The sequence below is a fragment of the Vanessa tameamea genome, chromosome 24 (assembly GCF_037043105.1).
Source record: "Vanessa tameamea isolate UH-Manoa-2023 chromosome 24, ilVanTame1 primary haplotype, whole genome shotgun sequence".
NCBI classification, from domain to species: Eukaryota; Metazoa; Arthropoda; class Insecta; order Lepidoptera; family Nymphalidae; genus Vanessa; species Vanessa tameamea.
Window position 1 is genome coordinate 4,342,928 of NC_087332.1, and position 21,241 is coordinate 4,364,168.

The window sequence follows — 21,241 nt, forward strand, 5'->3', positions numbered from 1 at the left end:
TAATTTCTTAAATTAGAAACCTGGAAATTTATGTTTAGGCTTCTGTTTATGAGAAGCGAATGTATTTGTAGTGGGGATGTAAATTGGGAATGAAAAATTGTATAGAAGTTTACCTTCATCGATGTTAAGAATTGGCGTTTACAAAAGATATTATTTTGTTACAATGTTCTAGGTAATTAATCACCTAAGAAGATGAATGTCTTCTTGGACATTTGTCGTTACAAAGATAATAATGTGTGGACTATTTAGGTACAATGCTGATGCAAATAAAAAACACTAATACCTTTTTAAAACATTCGAGAGAATTTTGATAATACCTTACATTACTTTGCTTTCTTGGTTAAGAATTTAACATAAGCGTTTAGCGATAATCTGGATTGAACAATCTAAATAAGTTGGAAACTTGTGGATTTATATTTCTTTAATTCAACCACAAGTTAATTCACCAACAACCATTTAAGTAGATACGTTGGCAGTTATAAGTATAATAGCAGGTTTAGCTAATACAGTATATTAGGTACATGTCCATAACAAGATAATCTGATTAGATTGACTGATTTTAAATTCAGACAAAGAAAGATTTTAAATTTAAAACAAATTATTTTTGACATTTGAATTTTCTTTTATGATTTTGCTTCCTTTGTGTGTTAATCGCATCAGACTATGACCAATTGACGCGAAAACGTCGATAGACGGTTAGATAGGCTATAAAAAGGTTACATTTTTATTTATTTTCTAAATGTAATATAAATATTCTATATTGTTATTACTTATTGAATGTTATTTTGTATATTTTTAATTTTGGATTTTTTTTATTATTTTGACATTGAATTATTGATATAATTTTTAATTAGTTATGGGATTTTATAAATTTATATAAGTACATTGTTACATTTAAATGTAAACTGAGGAATTCGTATAATAATGTGTTGGTAGTCAACGCATTCGATTCCTGTAATGTTAGATACGTTTTTTATAAATAAATAAAACCCTCTAACACTCTAACATTTTTTTATTAAATACCAAGTAAAGCGGGCAGGTATCGGCTCATTATGAACATCTTTTAATGAATATTAATACAATATTTGTTTCATTCACTAAAGGTTGAATAAACGTACCTTGAAACACCCTTTTAAAGGTCAATACGTTTCACGCTCTCTTGACAATACTGTAAACGAACTCGCCATGTATGTGCATACATTATATATATTTACTTATATGTTAGTCTATTGCAGGTATTAGATTATCGAAATCTTAATTAGACACGTATTATTATTAACAAATAACTATTTCAGAAACAGTAGTCTGTACGAAAGTGACGTTTTTATTCATTTGAAAAAGGTAATTGGTCAGACCACAAATGGGCCACCTCACGATAAGTGGTTACCATCTATTGGCGGTGGACAATGAAGCTGTAAGAAAAATTCCTCACATCGCCAATGCGTTACTAACCTTGGGAACTAAGATGTTATGTCCCTGATGCCTGTAGTTACACTGGCTCACAGGGCCGGACCGTAATTTTAGGGGGCCCTGGACTAACACTACTTAGGGGCGCACCTAAGACATATCTGAACGTAGACTTAATTAAATTAATTGAATGGGCTTGATTAATTGCAGGATCTGTTTAATTTAATAAAGTTATGGATTCTTTGGTATTATCGTCTATTTTTTACTTTGACTTGTCTTAGCTGGGGTCCCCCGAAAAATCCACGGGACCCTGGGCTGAAGCCCAAAAAGCCATATGGTAGATGGTATGGTAGCCAGCCCTGCTGGCTCAATCAAAACGTAACAAAACAATACTGAGTACTGCTATTTGGCGGTAGAATATCTGATGAGTGGGTGGTACCTACCCAGACGGGCTAGCATAAAGCCCTACAACCAAGTAAATCTGTGATTACTTTTTGTTTTAAATAAAATCAGTGTTATTGTGAACTTTAAACATGTGTTATAAATAAACTGAGACAATTATGAAATTTACATAATAAATGAATTAATTAAGGACTTACCGCCTCGCTTCTGCTTTTTCAATTGTTAAGTACCTAAGGCCCTACTTACAGATCTTAATTTGTGATTTTAAGTTCCCTCTCAGCGTCAGTAATGATTCATTAGCGTCCCTTAATGAAAATTATTTAAGCTAAGTAGTTATTGCATCCGAGATGGCCCAGTGATAAGAAACGTGAATTATAACCAATGATTAGGGTTTCAAACCCTGGCAAGCACCACCTTAACTTTCATGGGGTTAATTCATGTCGTGCTTGGCGCTGTTAAACATATACATTTGTTGGACGAAAGATAAATAAAGCGAAAGTAACTACTACCGACCATAGACACCTGCAATAGAGTTTTATGGGAATGCATACGATCTTTTCATGAAGGTTCTCAAGTTAAATCGATTCGGAAAAACCTGCCTTGAAAATCGCTTTATTGTATTTACAATCATCGATGTCTGATCATTTGATCAGACATCGACTTTATGATTTTATAATTTTTATTCCATTGTTTATTATTAGTTTTATTTATCTTAAGAAACGAAAGACTTTTATGATATTGAAAAGGGTTAAAATATGATCTCGTAATCTTTTTAATATTCAAAAATGACTGTATGTTTGACCTCTAAAAATTGCTAAGTCAATTATACGAATGTGACGAACCATTGGTAAGTTATTCTACTGCGAAGGCTCCTCGCCCAAAAAGAAACTTTGCTTCGCGTGTTTGTCTTTCGACACATATGTAGAACCTTATTATACCCGTGCGAAGACGGGCGGATTATTATAAATTTAAAGCATTTAGCCGTTAACTTGTTTTATATTTATATTTATTTATGCTCATTCAAGATTTTATTTAAGATGTATTACTTCTTTATTTTATTTTAAGTGTTGTAAATTTCTCTACTGGTGTAGCACACCGTATCAGTCCGTGTATTTTTGATTACTTTGTTTTTAGGAATATGGCGATGGTGTTTCAAATAAATTAATAATAAATATTTTTTTCACTATAAAGAATTATACGTACAATACATTTATATATAACTACAGGACGCTCGCGCTTAATATATACAGTTCTTATAGCAATGCGTAACGATGGTTTCGTGTCGTAATTTCATAACTATTTAATGTGTATGAAGTTTTATTTCAATAACTTACTTATTGAAGATTATTGATAAAATGAACACTTTCCGATAGATTTACACTCCAAGTCGGCAACTATTAAAATATTGATATTAATAAAGTTTAACTGAATTTATTCAATATGAGTTTCTCGTCGTGTTTAAGTACTAATTACACTATACTTATATTAGTTATTATTACAGAGTGCTCCAGAATATAACCTATTCAAACAAAGCCTTCTCGCGTTCTGCCAATTGATATCTACTAATCGAAGATAATGAGATTTAGACAATTTTACTACTTTTTACCGAATTTTTATATTCCTAACTTAAGCTATACCTCACTTACCACGGAATTGGTATAGATGCGTTTGACAAGCAAATCACTTTGTCGATCATAATTTATGACCCGCAGCGAAAAATCGTGTTTAATATATTGTTATATCGCAATTAAATACTTTAATTACTCAAATATACATTTATTCAATATAAATAATAAACACGGAATTGAACAAAAAGGGAAATGGTAGTAAATAAAACGTTTCACTCCACGAGCGCAGGCGTGGGGGGAACAAACAAACGTTGACCTTTCCCTTCAAATTACCGCGACGCACTAATTTGTATTTTTTATAGTTAGAAGGAACTAACGCGGGGACAAAGAGTCAAGGCCGAATCACACTGAACGTCGTCGCATTCGTTGGGGCCTTAAGGGTGGCAGGCAAGACATTTGCTATAGTTACTTATTTTTCATGTGATTAATTTGTATTTATAGTAATTCATTTCGTCTTGATAGTGGTGGTGGTGGAAACCTGCATATTATGGATAAAATCTGTCATATGCTATAATGTCGCACATTCACTTACCTGCATTATGACATTAATTGCTCAGTTTTCCAATTCTGTAGTATGACATTCATTACTGATAATATGAGTCTATATTTCGTCGTTGCGCCTGCAAAAGTCGCTGTGTAATAAAAAAAATCATAATGGTTGGTTGAATAGTCAACCGTAACAATAAATGAACTCAGTTTACTCAAATGATTTGGGATAATAACATTTGTAGTAGGTATTACTGACTGACTGTTCTTCAAGCGATTCGACCGCGCTGGAGAAAATTCCGTCACAGGTGGTCCAGGAGATATCCAGAGGCGTGCGAGTGATTTGCAGCCAACGATACATTGGGCTAAAGAGGGAGCGAGAGAGGAACTGCTCGTGGCCCTGAACAGGGACCCGCACGTACGGTGGTGTGCAAATAAAATTCCCCACTAACGGCGCCCCCGCGACGGAAACTTCTCCTACGCCTTGGCGAGATATTATTGCCGCACACCAAGCGGCAAAAACTTAATATTTTCCAGCGAAAGTAAAACGAAAAAAATAAGTATTACGACTGTTATGGATTCATAAAAAAATAAAACTTCCAATTATCTAATAATAAATCCGACATTTATTTTTCACGATTAAAATATAATAACAGTATCATTATTTCACTTACACATGTGGTCTCGAGAATACCGAATTAGCGTCTTATATAACATACAAAAGGCTATGGGACAGCCAGTAGCTTCAGTATTCAACTATGGTTAGTTACAAATTTATTAACACTCAAACCTTTACAAAATGTACATACAATTTTAAAATTACGCTTATATTTTATTTACTAACACCGTTGGATATAAAAATTTATGGAATATTTTTTTTTATTTTAATTATTATTATATTATTTATATCCAAAACAGATACCATAGACATCAGACTGTTGGAGAATGATGACAATAGATATCTCATTGTATTTTGCCTCGATTAGTCTATGATATTATTATCTATGGCATATTTCAAAGTTAGAAAATATAAAGATCGTTTAAACATACATTTTTTTTAAACAAACAGACCATAGAGCACGGCTTACGTGCTTTATGATCTTAGTTAAAATTCTTAAAAATATTTTTTATCTATTTGAACGCGTCTACTTAATAACATATTGATTTCAGTTTTGATTTCTATCTGTGTCACGCTTAATAACTTAATATGTATCAGAGAAAATTTGCTTGGTGTAATGTTCACGATATGGCATAGACAGCCTCATTTATGAAATGAAATTGACAATACATAAAAGAAACATTAGTTTTACTGCAAGAACTCCTTAATAAAGCAAAAACATTTTTTTTTCTATAATATTCTATTTAAAGACTAATAGTGTTTTTAACGATGAGTTTTAATTTTTTAATTAACGAATCCCTGCAGTAAACCAACGAAATTGCCTATTGGTGGGTATTTATAATAAAGTATTGCCACATTTTAACAAACTTTTATTTAACGATAATATATTTGGGTCAAATCTTGGAACCAACTTGAAATTTTAAAACCAATTTAGCTTAATTTCACACGTTTAGCGTTGGCAACAATCAGGTTACAACCGAATCGTTTGAGTATATGGATCAAATAAAAGCTTGCTATTATTATAATTTTTTTAATCAATCTCATTACATCTTTAAAAGCCAATTTTAAATTCAGAATATTTTACATTTGATTCTAACATAGAAACATCGATCGAACTTCTATTGGTTTAAAAATAACATAAATAAAATATATGCTTTAGTATAAAAGGTATATAATTATTTTTTATTACATTCGCTGACATATAATGACGTGCTGTCGAAATATTAGAGAGCTCATCAAAACTGAAAACCTATTCAAAATTTGATTAATTAAAACATCAGTCAATATGGAAAATATACTTTTAACAATACAACAGCTAGTCAATACGGTTAGTAGAAGGTTCTGGAATAAATTTCCAATATCACAAAGTAATTAACATTTGGAAAATGTAATAGAAAATGGAAGAAATATGAGCGCATTTTCCTTATCAAATAAAACATACTATGCGTTTGCTTTTATGAAATATCGTGTCTTTTGTTAATTAAATTATCATAAAATATGGCAAAATGATAACTATCGAACAAATATTAAAAGTTCTTTTTTCTTTGATATTGTTTTTTTTTTATTATTTTCTGTAAAAATATTGAAAATGCTTCAATCGAAAACAAGCCTTGTCACAGTGAGTTAAAACTCATTTTCCTACATTTTGTTATCCTGGTATTAAATTGCAGCAACTTAACAGTATTTTATTTTATTAAGAAAAGATTGCATTAAAAATAGCTTTATTTAATATTAATTTATTTACTTTATAAAATTCTTTTTATTGATATATTTAACTTAACGAAGTTTCTTTATTAAAAAAATCGATACAACTTCGTACAAAAATAAGGAATAATCAATTTCACCTAAACTTATTAAGTAAACTGTTTATTTAATTGTCTTTTAATTTTATTTCTAGCAAATATTTCTCTTACTAAGTTTAATAGTTATTTAGCTCACAAAAGATATTAAATCCATATTTTTCAACTGTCAACAAAGCTCATCTTCATATAATAAACTTTTTCACCGATAGGTAGCCTGCCTTCGTCTATCGTGGGCGGTGCTCTGGAAACATTCGTCGCAGACTCGGACCGGCTTCATCTGTCCGTACCGCGGGAGGGGAATAGAGTTCGAACTACAAGACGCGCAGAACACTTTACCTGAAATATGAGTTGAATTTTTATATTATAAAATTATATGAAATGTTTTCGTACTCTGCATTTTTATGGATTATTATTTTACATAAAAGCTCTATATTTCTATTTTTCATTTCATTTTTCATAGTACTTTATTTACTTGTGAAAATATAAGTATTCAAATTAATAAAATGCTTATTCGGTCATAATTCTGTAAAAAATCACGCCAATTCAGGCCACGGTGGTCACTTTCAACGGTGACCGACTAACGGCACAGGATACATAGTGTCCAGTCGTAATACGGCGAGAGAGCTATCCGAGATAGCATGGCAAGCGTCTCACCGCAGTTCCGGCAGTGGTGGCGGCGGCGGAAGGCGGTGAAGTGCGCGAGGCAGCGCATGCAGGCCGGCGCCGCGATGTCGGGCACCCACTCGGGCGCGCGCTCCACGCGGCTCCTGCGGCCGCCACAACGTTACGGGACTCGACGAATTATATCAAAAAAAGGGTAACAACTGACCAACCTCCAGAGAGCATCATTTCTTTAAACTTTCATATTTACAATTTTTTTATAATACTTATCCAAAAATCACAATCAAAATGAAGATATTCTTTATTAAGGTAGGCTTGTACGAGCAATTTAGAATTGTCATTTTACAAAAATATATTAAGTGAAGCTACCATCGGTTCGGAATGAAGATTCTACCAAGGGGAACCGCCAAGAAACTCGGTAGTTTACTCATTAAATACAAACATAGTCAAATACAATTATAATATATATCCTGCCTGAAAGTCAAAAAGTATTAACTTCACACTTCTTATCATCCATATAATCTTGAATAATACGCTTCATTTATTAATATATTTTTACCAATGATGTGAATTTATGAATCGGCAAAGTTTAAAAATATCTGCGGAGTTTTATTGTAAAAACGGATACTTTGCCCCAAGAAGGATTTATTAACTTTGCTGAATCGGAAACTTGGCGGTGTAAGCTTATTCTTACGTCTCGTGTACATACATTGTTTATCACTGATTCTATCAGTGATCGATATTACTATGAATAAACATAATATTGTTGTAAATATATTGTGAAAGAACAGACCAGACTGAACTCTTTTTTAAAATAAAAACAGATTCAATATCTGAAATAAGAATGCTAATTCCACATATTTTTTAATCGGCAAAGCTTGAAGTATTCGCTTGTTATAACTAAGTTAAGATTAATTGGTTTGATTATATTTTATCAATTTTTTTATTTCACTTACGTGTAAGTGAGATCTCCCGTGGAAACGGACGCCTGTAAGTTGCTGCTATTATCAACTGACTTCCTTCTCGCCTCCGTCGTTGTTGTCTGCTGTTGTTCATTGATTGTTGTCGCGTTCATCGTGTTCCTTCGAGCGAGCCGTGAATTCGATTCGGATGCAGTCGAATCGGAATTACTATCGGCGTATACTTCCTCAGCTGAATATACACTATCAAAGGAACTACCTGTAATAAACATATAAACGATTATTATACATACAATTATACCTGTCTTTAACTAATATTCTTAAAAAGAAATGTATGACAAACTTATGACATAAATAATAATAATGTCATAAATTAACAGCCTCTTTCATGAAGCTTTGTCGCAATTTTTTTTTTGAATATGCAGATTTCCTTACGATGCCATTGTTCACTGCCCAACACGACATGAATTTTAAACACAATAAAGCATTTAAAAATGTAGTTCTTAATTTGTGTTAGATGCCCAAACGCGATTAAAATAAAATTTCATTAGTCAGAAGGGAAAAAGGGCAAAAAAAAAAAATTAAGATCGCATTTCTAAATATAAATAATAGGTATTTCATAAAATTGCCTAAATATCAATCGATCAAGAAGGATCTTGAATGTAGCTCAAATGTACGACACGATAGACACGACAGATACATGCAAACTAAAATAAGCCCTATTTCGTACTAGGTACAGTCGTGTATTGTTTGCTCTATTCCGTTTTTTATGAAACTGCGTTATACACTTCAAAATCACGGTAGGTAATTTATTTCATTTTATGTTTCTTATATTGCTTCAGTTCCTTGACGGAGTTTCCCGTCACGGAAGTTGTCAGTTTCCCTTCATAATTGACATTGAATCTGTGTGATACGCAGAACAAGGAAGATGCCTACGAATTAAGCGAAGACTGGACCTCAGTGAAAGTTTTAGCGATTTTAGTATAATTACTTTTTGGTATTTAACGTAGAGAGCTTTGTGCGTCTCTCGTCTGGGTAGTTAACACGCACTATCGATATCCTACCAATAAAAAGCAATACTTACAATTGTCATGTTCCGCTTTAAAGAGACAGTGTAAATACAGATAGGAGGCAAATAACATCTTAATGCTTAGTTCCCAAGATTGGTGACGCATTGGAAATGTAAGGAATGACTAATATTTATTATAGCGCTAATGTTAACGTACGGAGTGGTGACCACTTGAGATTTGTCAGGCCACCTACCTATTATTTAAAAAATATAGAAAAAAAGGACTTATTTGTAAGATCTCACCGTTCTGTATGATTTGGTCCTCGGTGGGCTGATACTCTATCGTGTCCTCCGTCTTGGTCTCCGGCATTTCAATGGTCTGGTTCAATAGGAACACGGCCTTCAGTATGTTGCGGAGATCAGCCGCGAAGTTCGTCTGAAGCTGGTCGGCGACTCCCGCGATGCAGACGAACAGGCGGTGGATGAGATCTTGGCTCGATCTAGTGGAAATAGTATTATTATCAATTTAATACACTAGAACTTATATTAGGCCTTAGCAACGCCTAGGCAGACTATCTCACCTTCCCCTGTTATCCCCAATGACTGCAAATCATTAAGGCACGCTAAAGATGATAAATAATGATGTTTTTTTATATGGTTTAGGTAGGCGGTATGGTTAGTGGTCACCAGCGGTCATTGACATTAGCGCTAAAAAAAATACTCCATTCATACATCATCCAGAAACCATTTCATACATCATCAAAAATCATGACAACTAAGATGTTATGTCCCAAGTGCCTTTAGTTCCACTGGCTCACTCACCCTTCAAACGGAAACACAACAATACTAAGTATTGCTACTTAATAGTAGAATATATGATGAGCGGATGGTAAAATCCTACCACCAAGAATGATGAAAGATGACGGTAGAAAATGATAAGTAAGATAGGACCCACTTGAACTTCTGCCGCGCGTGTTGCCGCGCTGCGAGCTCCTGCGCCTGCAACGCCAGCGCGATCTGTTCGTCGTCCGCGCACTCGGTGGCGGCGCTGGAACCACCGACACACAACATTGGTCATAGGGCGAGACTGTGTAGGCGTCCATAGCACAATGGTTTATGGCCGCTTAACAATATAAAAAATCGCTGGTTTTATCTTGAGCCTTGGGATATTGTCACAAGCTTTAAACTTAAATGGGGGGTTAAATAGAAATATATTAGTAATTCCCTAAAGAGGAACTGCGACTATTCTGTTTTACACACACACGATACTTCGTATCGACCTGTGTCCAATACGAAGGAAGAATAAGCGAGTCTGATTATAAGTACAAGAAATTTGGGTTCGCATCGCGACGTCTTTATTACGTTAAATGTTGAAGTTTGTAATTCCAAAATATAGTGACTGAGTGTACTTACCATCTGGTAATCTTTCCCATTATTGTATATTTTTAAAGGAATTACACAATCTTATTTTATTTCGTATATTCTAATTATATATAGAATTTTGATCGTATTCATTATACAATGTCATTTTAGTATTTCAAATGTATGAAACTCACCTTTCATCGACAAAATGGTCTAAATTTAATCTCAGCGGTGTATTCTGGCTTTGTGCTGAGCGATTATTCAATATCACATTCCGTGGCGACCACATTTTTTTCTTCTTTTTACTCTTTACGTCAGATTTCCTACTTTTCCTCCGTGACGGAGCACTCTGACTACAATTTGGAACGTCAGTAGTTTTATTGTCTTCAACTAGCGAACTAATTTTCTTATCTGACTCTCTATGTCTCCTTAACTCTGTGATAACATCCTCTATCGTCCTGAACTCCTCCTGGGGATCATTCGCGCCCCAGTTTTGTAAGCTACTATTTACATTGGTCGCTTCATTCAACCCTTCGTCGCTTAACCTATCAATATTTACACTTTCTATACGAGACGAACCGGCTTCGTTCTTCTGAGTATCATCTTCTACGTAATTAATATTTACAACGTCTTCTCTTACATCTGAAAAGGAACTTTCTAGAGTGTTGTTCTCTTTCTCTTCTATACTCTCTTCAACTGGACTCTTTAGTACCCTGTTCTGTTGCATGAAGTGGTTCTCTTTGATGTCCTTATTCTGGTCTGTATCTGGAGATCTGTCTAGGCTAGTGTTCTCTGTACTGACGCCGGAATCGACAGGCGACTCGTGATCGCTTTCGTATCCGAGCATGAACTTAACTCTTTCCTCCTTATCGGTGGATATTTTCTCAGGATAACTCGTATTTTCCGTTTCATTATTTTCGTTTTCATAGTTAGGCTTATATTCCTGGTTGTATTCTTCGTCTAGCAATATAACGCTAAGACTGACGCTCGCGATGGCCATATCTATATTTACAAGGTCTGCGTCCATACTTGGCATTATCAACGGAGCGTCCGAGCTTAATATTACACGATTTAAATTATTCTCCTCCTCTTGATTGAAAACTGCTGAATTATTATGCGATAGTGACGCTAGAACGACCGGTTCCTGGCTGATCGCGTTTGGTATCAAGTAACCATGACTAGTAGAGGGCAAACAGCTCATTTGGTCATTTCTTGGTCCTGAGAAACTAAAGTCTTCCGAACTATCCGTCGATATCAGTTTAGGCACATCATTGGTCGAGAACGAATGTGTTTGATGGTCTAATATATCTACATCGCTAACTATGGACGATAATCGATCCGCTATTTCTGTAACTTGCTCGTTTAGTGATGTGACCAGTTCCTGATCTGGTATTTGTCGATTCGATGACGAGGATTCACCTGACGTCGAAGCGGAGACCGCGTTTATAACAAGTGGGTCAAACATCATGAGACCGTTCGTCGATAGATTTCTCAGTGACGACATATCTGTTTCAGCTCTACTAGTCTTTCTTGTTTTATCAAACTCCCTGCTCTCGTTTGTTTGGAATGTGTCTGTGCTAGTGGTGTCTATGGATTGCCTTTCGATTTGTCCGTCGGTATCAATCTCTGATTCTCTCTCAGATTCATCATCACCCGTTAGACGCTTAAGACCATCTATGATTGGTGTCATAACTTCAATATTGCCTGGGAGATAATCGGCTTCCGTTATCGTAGGTTCGCTTGAGCTGAAACAGAAAGTATTATGAAAAAATAACATTTACCAAAATTAACTTTATATAAGAAATATATTATAGCAAAAGAAATAGACAATTGAATATGACCCAAGCCATTCATGTCGTATAGTCAGAGATTGGTAGTTTAAATAATTTCGTAGTAACTTCGAGTCAGATTTTTTTAAATTAACAAGTTTTTCTTAACAAATTATTTAAGTGCTAGGCATCTCTCGTCTTGGACATCTCAGGTACATTAGCGGCATGTTCTTAACAGTTCAACAGCAATACGTTAATAACAATCACGTTATTCCACAGAATATTTAATAATGATTTTGTTCACAAAATGAAACTTAACAAAACTAATTTCTGAATGAAAAAAAATTGACAAGTCAATAATTTTAGTATCTCACTTTACGCCTCGGGGTACGAATTGTCGTTAAGTCAATGGTAAATTTTGATTATGAGACAGATTACTTCATATTTATAAATATAATATAACTACTTTACCTTTGTCGTGAGTATAAATCTCTACACGACTCGTGGTCCTCGTAAAACTTTGAAACGAACTCGCCTATGTCCGGGTAACAGGAATCATCAGGTGACGCTTGTGCTATTTAAAAAAAAATACACTCTTAAATCACAAAACGATATTTAAAGTTTAAACGCATGTATCTAAATCTCTAATATATAAAATAAATACTAAGAAATTACATTTAGTTTAGTAACTTTAAACGCTGTATAAGGTACAGAAAGTTAATTAAGTTGTTCTATCAGTTAAATGTTTCCATATAACTTACCAGATGAAAATTCCAAATTCGCCAAATTCGATATATCCTCGTTGGAACAGAGTAATTTCTCCAATGCCATTAATTCTCTCCTATCCAACGTCCAGAGCAAAGATTTGATCTTGTGCAAGAGGTGACGGAACGGTCGAAACATATCTGACATTTCTTCTGAAAATTAAATAAGTTAAGCCTTAGATTATAACGAATAAGGCAGATGGAGTGTACGAAACAACATTGTAAAGAAAAAAAAGCGAATACAAAATACGAAAAGACGCACTTTTTTTATTAATTCATCAATAGTGATATCATTTTAACTATTTATTATTAATGGCGTAATAACGAAGTGTTAATTACCACAACACCGATACTTGCTGTACTATAATGTTCAGAGGACTCCATCTGCATTTTGTTTATAATACAAAGTATTTACCAATATATGTTTATAAGGTGGACTATAGTGTTGTATTATGCTGCATCTTCTTCTTCCATGTGTCAAATCAATTATGATAAAAAGAGATAAATCAGAGTTTAACTGAACACGGTTACGTTTATCAACGGTTATAAGTAATGCCGTGAGAACCATATCTGATTTACTATTAAATATTTCAGCACGGAAAGTTTCCCATTAATAGTAATATATAGCAATGACAATCACCTGGCTGTTTGTCTATACTCAAAGGACCGGTAGAGTAGATAAGTAGGCCGCTAACAATCGCGAGTCGAGGCACAGCGAACATAAGGGCTGGGTCGTACGAATCCACCTGGAACATACATAATAAACATTACACACGATATAACATTGACGATGTTTGCCTGATCGATTCAGCTGAGCAGGGCGATATGTACACGAGAGGGACAGCAAATCCAATACTACCGAAGTAAGTACCAGGCGCAATTATAATAATAATAATTTATTCTCTCCCACATTACAGACATTACAGTATAATAATAATAATAATAAATATTGAACAACATCAAATACATTACTCTGATCCCAATGTAAGTAGCTCAAGCACTTGTGTTATGGAAAATCAGAAGTAACGACGGTACCACAAACACCCAGACCCAAGACAACATAGAAAACTAATGAAGTTTTTTCTACATCGACTCGGCCGGGAATCGAACCCGGGACCTCAGAGTGGCGTACCCATGAAAACCGGTGTAGACACTACTCGACCACGGAGGTCGTCAAATATAAATGCATCTTAATAATAAGTACAATTGTGTGTGGGAGACAGGAGCCCAAACTAGGCTGCCCTGTACTAAGGGTCTCCCCCTCTAGGATGTCGACTATTTATTATATAATTTTACATGAAATATGAAAAAGACCAAACATGACATATACATTATTAATTATTATACATTAACGGGTTTATGTGCTTCCTGAGAGTACTATGTCAGATACCTTTAGGCTTGAGACGAGTATGTATATGTGTATAGTGTATATGTATACAATATGTATAGTATGATTACAGGTACAAGGTCTATAACATCTTAAATTCTGAAGATGGAGATGCATTGTATAAGACGAAGTTTATATTTCTTATAGTATCACCGTCTTTAAGGAAATTTGACCATTTACAATAAGGTCAGTTTGGATTTACTTGGTGATAGGGCTTTGTGCAAGCACGTCTAGGTAGGTTACACTCACTTATCAGCCGAGAACAGCATTTCTACCGAGAAACAGCAGTCCTCAGTATAGCTGTGTTCCGGTTTGAAGGATGAGTGAGCCAGTGTAACTACAGGCACAAGGGACATAACTAAGATGTAAGGACCGGTTAATGTTTCTTACAACATCATTGTCTATGGGCGGTGGTGCCCACTTGCTATCGGGTGGCCCATTTGCCCGTACGCCTACCTATATCATAAAAAAGGTATTTCCTCAACTACCAATAATAATAATCGTTTATTTGCATGAAATGTAGTTTTTTATAGACATGATTTAGAACATATATCTCATACATTTTCTATACAGGCAAGGATATATATAAATTAAAAAATATATATTGCATATCACATATTGAAAGTAACACGATCATTTATTAAAACTAAACTTATAATTAGTTAATAGTTATATGATATTCATTAACACACCTGTTCTTGTATGAGAAGATTGAGTTTCAACGCTCGACGAAGACTTTCAGAAAACAGAACGCATATCAACTGCTGAGCTTCGAACTCGTGTGGCGTCTTCACGTTCACCATGGCACTGACGTAGCACAGTTCGAACTCGGCGAACAGTCTGAAAATACGAAAAGCATGCCATTAGTCAAAACTATCACACCAGGTATTTCCAATATTGTTGAATTTATCTTTCAAAATATTTTTATTGGTCCGAATCTTGGACTTGTTTTGTTGCTATGTAATATTGTCTTGGGAACCCGAACTAGGTGGGATTCCTACACGAGCTAACCACTAGACCAATGAGGTATTTTACGTCAAACAAGATTATATTATCGAACTTATTATGCAACATGGTAATAGGCTGAAACCTTACTAATATAATATTAAGTCTAAAACTGAAATAGTATATTCATTATTGATTTGCTATCTGCTTTGCGCGGTTTCATCTGCGTTAAATGTTACTACTTGGCCGCTGTGGCTCGTAGCGTAGTTTATGTATATACTAAAACGAGAATTAGTGTGACTTTCCGAACGGCATACGTCAAGCTGTCAGACGTTTTTTAAATTCATTCTATTTTGGCGGGAGGCAGCGTGTAATACGGTCAGGCGTATATATATGTAAATGTCCCACTGTTGGGCCTGGATCTGGGACCCCCTTCTCCCTTTTGAGGAGAAGGTTTGTTTGACCATAATTAACCACTCTGTTGGGGGTTGGTGGATACACATGTGGCAGATTTACTTTGAAATTAGACACTTACAGGTTCCCTCGCAACGTTTTTTTCTATCGCCGAGTACGAGATGAATTATATACACAGAAATAGGTTATAGTATGGTAAAAAAACTCTTGTTTTATAAATAAAGTACAGTTATAACCACACCTTTTTTTTTCAAATTTATTTACGTTCCATACACTACGATTGAGATTTACATTATACTAAATACTGCCCTCGGGTTCACCTACGAAGGAGGTTGCAATGGTCAGATACTTTTTCCGGTATAAAAAGTAACGTATGTGCTATTCCACACTAAAATCTATCTCTGTACCAAATTTCATTCAGATCCGATGCGATTTGATAGCAAACATCCATCCACATACAATGAGATGATAATAATACATACTAAAATAATTATGTAAATTTAGTTAGATCAATATTCCGTTCCATATGCAACACCCTTATTACTTGGAAAATATTGAACATTATTTAGGTTTTATGATAACATATGAATAAAGTAATGATAAAAAAAATAATTAATACCTATATGCACTTTAATTACTCATAAAAAAGAAAAAAACACAATAATGTTGAGTTAATATCCATCCGTTTACAAAGAAACTATTTGCGATAAAATATGTCCATTAATATTAACAGTGTAACGAGTTTTAATGAGTCTAGTAACTGACTGATTAGATTTTTTTTTTTTACGGATAGAATCTAAGTTCAACACCCATGCTATCTTTAAAAATATTTAGGTAACATCATAGATTTATAAAACAAAAGGAACGCTGGAAGAGCTTACTTGAAATCAATTCTTTTATTAAACCCCGAAATCTAACATATTTTGTCAAAGTAAAAATGTACTCAACCCTACCGATATAATATTAATCCAGGGTGCATGGGTGGCAAAAAAAAACGGGAGCCGCACATTAGAGACGTCTCATCGGTGATAATCGTCTTGCACCATCGGTGAGGCGTCCCAATTGCCCGAACGCTTGTTTGTAAGAACTATGATTTGACTATGACTTCACTTGAACGTATTACTGTTTCTATATTCGGTTTGCTATGTTGGTTGAATATAATTACGATAACTATTTCGCTACAACCAATCGTGACATGGATTCAAATGGTTTATAGAATGACGTTTATAAAATTGAGAATCCGTGCTGAATAAATACATCCCATAAAAATAGTTAACCTGTCAAATATCCTCAGGCTCTCGTGCAGCATATCATCGTGGTCTTGCAGAGCAAGGCCCCGTGGTCGCAGGCACTGTTCACGTAGCAGAGATCTGACCGTTTCCAGGCTGCGTGTCAACGCTTTGGCTAGAGGTCTCATCGCCGCTGATTCTTCCTCGCGGCTCATTATTGAAGAACCGGCTGCTAGGCACTGGAAAATTTTGCCATAATATTTATTTTAGTTCATATATGTATATTAAACCTCTTTTGTTTATCTATTACCTATTCTGCCATTAAACATCATTAAGCCTATTATTAGATACTGTACATTGTAACAATTTTTTTTTTCTTCAAATGGATATGTCATCGTACAAAAGAATTTGATGCTTTTAAGACGTTTTAAATGATGTATTTAATAATATTAGTTAATAAGAGTCTGCCACATTTATCTAAGACATCTCTGTTAATTTCTGTCAAAGGAAACTTGTGTTTCCTACCGTTTTTCTTCATCGCCAGGCATTTGAATTACAGTATAAAAAACAGGAGTGCTAACTCGGATTTCCCTGATCCTGGGTTAAAATTCACATGTTACACTATACTAACTACAGGATCATCTGGCTCTTAATGGCCTTTGAACTTGAATATAGAATAAATTATTGGTACAAATAGCTACAACAAACCTCTGCACCAAACCACAATTGTCCAGCCAAATTATCTTGAAGCACGTCTTCCGGGAACTTGACCCGGAAACCTCTCGCGACCCTCTCGTCGCCCAGCACTTGATCCATGATCTGACTTGTGATGTTGAGCACTCTATCCTGGGGACAAATAGATAAATCAGTAAGAACTATGAAGGCATTAAATTTAAGAGCTATTTTCCGTGGGTAGTAAACAAAACTTCCTGAACGTAGATGATTACATCACAGTTTTTCAAAGGTCATATTTATTTGTACAGTTTTCGTTGTAAAATATTAAATATATTTCTAATTTTAATACAAAAATATAGTTCATGAGTGAGGTATTTTTTTTTCAAATCCAGTTCATTATTAAATTATAAATAAAGATAAAAAAAATTGAAGTTGCTTTATATCTATTTAGGAGATTTTTAATGACTGAGAGGGTTGTTATATTGAGGCGATTATTTGTAATTACGCTTCTTGAAGAACCCACTCGTAAAACTCGTTCAGATACCATAAAATTTGTTGAAATTATGATGGTATAACACACGAGCGTATAAAAATAACATCAAATAGTAATAAACCTTGACTAATTATTCAAAGTTCATATCCGTCCATCTATGCAAGTGATGATAATTACTTGTTGTGCTATACGAGACGGGGTTATATTTCACAATGGACATGGAAAATGTTACTCAGCTGCGCTATAGTTAGTCAGTGATGCAGGACAGTTCAAAATTGCTCAAGCGAACTATTCTGATGACGTAATCATTTGTCAGCGACAACATAGCATAATCTAACATCAAGGCTTATAAAGACTAATATATTTTTTAAGTAAGTATGTATTCAATTAAGTTTTACTTAGCCTTCGAATAAAAAATTCTACAAGCAGTGTAGAATTTTTTCTTCATCAATTAATTCCTGATTACATGCTTAATTATAAACATATATCTCATGTGTGTATTTATTATACCTATGGTTCTATGGGAGGTACTAGGTTACATACAAACATGTATCATTAAATCGATCGTAAAACTAAAACACTTCGAAGATTGTTACTATATACAACAAAAAAAAAGGTTTTCGGCAAAATATATAACATTTCAAAATTTTTCGGTTTAAAATTAAAAAAAAATTATAAAACAAATTTTAAACCAACACAATGTTACATAATACCGCATCGTAAAATAAATCGTAAATTCGTTACTACGACAATAAGAAAAGTACGTTTTGTGATGCATTACAAATTCAAACTACAATTTCTTTTTATACAATAATTTATTTATACTATTAAAACATATATTATATAGAAGAAAAAAATCAGTAGGGAGAGTTTATATTTTGACATGACGATGAAGTTTGTATACTCTATTCCAACCATAACAGGAAATAAAAAACATTTGACAGCAAATTAACACGATATCATTAGTCGAGAGATTGATTAATCTGTGATATTCACTATGGATTTACAAAAAAAATTACGTTTTGAACGTCGACGAAACTGTTATCGGAATTTTGGAAGTAAAATTAACGTGGAAATAAGTGGTTAAGTGCAATAGTGTTGTATTATTAATAAATATATAATATTAATCATAAAATCCTAGTAGTGCACAATATATAAGTTATTAGAAAATCGCATGAAATACGTAAATCTATGGTTTGTTTCTCTTTTCCTACTTCCATTGGATTAGGCCATAGCTTAGTCTATCGCGCGGATCAATTCCTAGATATAAATATGATTATGAGAATGAGTGTTGACACTCAACGCAACAAGTTTTAAACATTCCTTACAGTCATACAAGTTTAATATTTTTCAAATATCGAAACTGTTATCGAATTTTGTACCTTACCAAAATTAATTGATATTGGAAAGAATGTATCAAAATTTTTATTATGTCAATTCTGAATTTTGTCGGCCATGAATTAAGGTCGAATTGCGCCCAACAGGAAACCACTAGTACGCTATTATAATACCTAGTTGAAAGTGTAATAAAAGGTTATCTTATGTTACAAAATAATATATTCAAATACAATTACACTTTAAGATAGCGACATTGTAATGAAATATTAATACCCACACCACACGTGTGGACAATACACTCTCCGAGATAAACCTTATTTAACAACCGCATATTGTATGTCATTAGCTCACTTAGTGCGATAAAACTTACGTAACGTCATGCATGTCTGAACAATATCGGTTGCCTATTTGCAATTCTATACATTCTAATTTCAAAATTTTGTAAATATTATAAATAACATAAAAGTCAGTCAGGTCAAGTCAGATTTATATTCTATCTCGACCTCGTCGTTGTAGGAAATATTCGTCAATAAAACCAGCATTTTGGCTGTATCCAAGGATAAACATGTAGCGGGAAATTGTTTTCAAACAAGGAGGTGGCATAAGCTATAAACTTTCTCCTTAAAAGAGAAAACCTTTTACCCAGCAGTGTCCATTATTAAAACGAAAATATTTCTTTAAAGGATTAATTCTTTTTTCAAAATCGACATTCTATGCTTAATTCGCAATCGAATAAATTACTTAAATTAAAAGAGGTTCAGGTACTGGTAATGGAAGTTAAAAAATTCAAGCATTCAGCTCAGCACACGGAACGGAACGGTGACAGAAGCGAAACCTGCATCAGAAACGATACAAACGTTATCATATAACGTTTTACTCAAAGTCAACCTTGAAGTTTTATTCTATTCACGCATAAAGTTTCACTTGAAAAATGGAGCAGTAAAGTTATTTCAGGTAATTAAAGCGGGGCCATCGATCCGCACGGAATACGTAAATCTTATGAAGTAGGTTACATATGAAAATAATCGCCGAGTGTGTATGATCTTTATTTAAAAAAAATTAATGAGATTTTATTTTGACGTATATAGTCTGCACCAAGTTGTTTTTGTGATAAAAGTTAGACTCACTTGATCCAATTTTAATAATAACGCTTGTAATTAATAATCGTCGTTCAGGAATGTTGTAGCTCTCTAGTATTTAAAAATATTTAGAACTAAATGATAATATTAGTATAGATAAAAAATAGTAATATACGGCACATTAACATTACCATATTCAAGTGTACCAAGAAAATAATTTTTGGTTAAAGACAGAACAAAGGTATTAAATTATTCTGACAGTAAGGTCACTTCGCTTCAATTACAGACAGTATTATATCAAGAATATGTACAAGAATTTTCTACTACAATATACTCGTAATTGACAAGGAACCTCGAACACGATATGAATGTATAGGTTAAAGTCCTACTTACTTTAATAATAATAAATAAATAAAAAAATATTGGACAACATCACATACATTACTCTGACCCCAATGTAAGTAGCTAAAGCACTTGTGTTAGCACTTTACAACACGCCAACGTACCTAGTGATTGAAACACGGGACTCCCTAACGATGACTGCGGATTCAAACCCAGGCAACACCACTAAACCTGTGTGCATGTGTTTAATACGTGTTTATAATTCACCTCGTGAAATCTGTAAGTGTCGGTAGAAAATCTACCGCATGTGTTCGCCAACCTCTATTGGAGCAACTTGGAGATATAGGCTCCAAAACTTCACCTCCAAACGTTTTAGCCTAAGAGTACGTATGATAATATATACAGGGTTTTTATTATTATATATTGGTAGATTACTTTTTAGCAGTAAGACTGCCTATTTGTACAGCTCTTTAAAGATGCCATACTTTGTTACATCGTTTTTTTTTTTGGTTTACCTACAATAAAGTATTTTATTATCGTCACAATTCGC

General features: G+C 33.9%; 1 protein-coding gene across 2 annotated transcripts in view; it reads right to left on the reverse strand.

Annotated features, from left to right (window-relative positions):
* Nucleotides 1–4,526: 4,526 nt before the first annotated feature.
* LOC113402704 (lateral signaling target protein 2 homolog) overlaps nt 4,527–21,241 on the reverse strand; it is a 56,200-nt gene continuing 39,485 nt past the window's right edge. Inside the window, exons 3-14 of one of the 2 annotated variants that reach the window (XM_064218841.1) lie at nt 17,473–17,610; nt 16,813–17,003; nt 14,869–15,016; nt 13,430–13,535; nt 12,787–12,939; nt 12,497–12,599; nt 10,451–12,001; nt 9,850–9,942; nt 9,198–9,394; nt 7,922–8,144; nt 6,999–7,111; nt 4,527–6,680 (exon numbers count right to left, since the gene is read on the reverse strand). In XM_064218841.1, the coding sequence (XP_064074911.1) occupies nt 6,544–6,680; nt 6,999–7,111; nt 7,922–8,144; nt 9,198–9,394; nt 9,850–9,942; nt 10,451–12,001; nt 12,497–12,599; nt 12,787–12,939; nt 13,430–13,535; nt 14,869–15,016; nt 16,813–17,003; nt 17,473–17,610 (3,153 nt within the window). In that variant the 3' untranslated portion in view covers nt 4,527–6,543. Of the gene's footprint in view, nt 6,681–6,998; nt 7,112–7,921; nt 8,145–9,197; nt 9,395–9,849; nt 9,943–10,450; nt 12,002–12,496; nt 12,600–12,786; nt 12,943–13,429; nt 13,536–14,868; nt 15,017–16,812; nt 17,004–17,472; nt 17,611–21,241 lie in introns of both variants that reach the window. The other variant, XM_026643012.2, reaches the window with a different exon arrangement.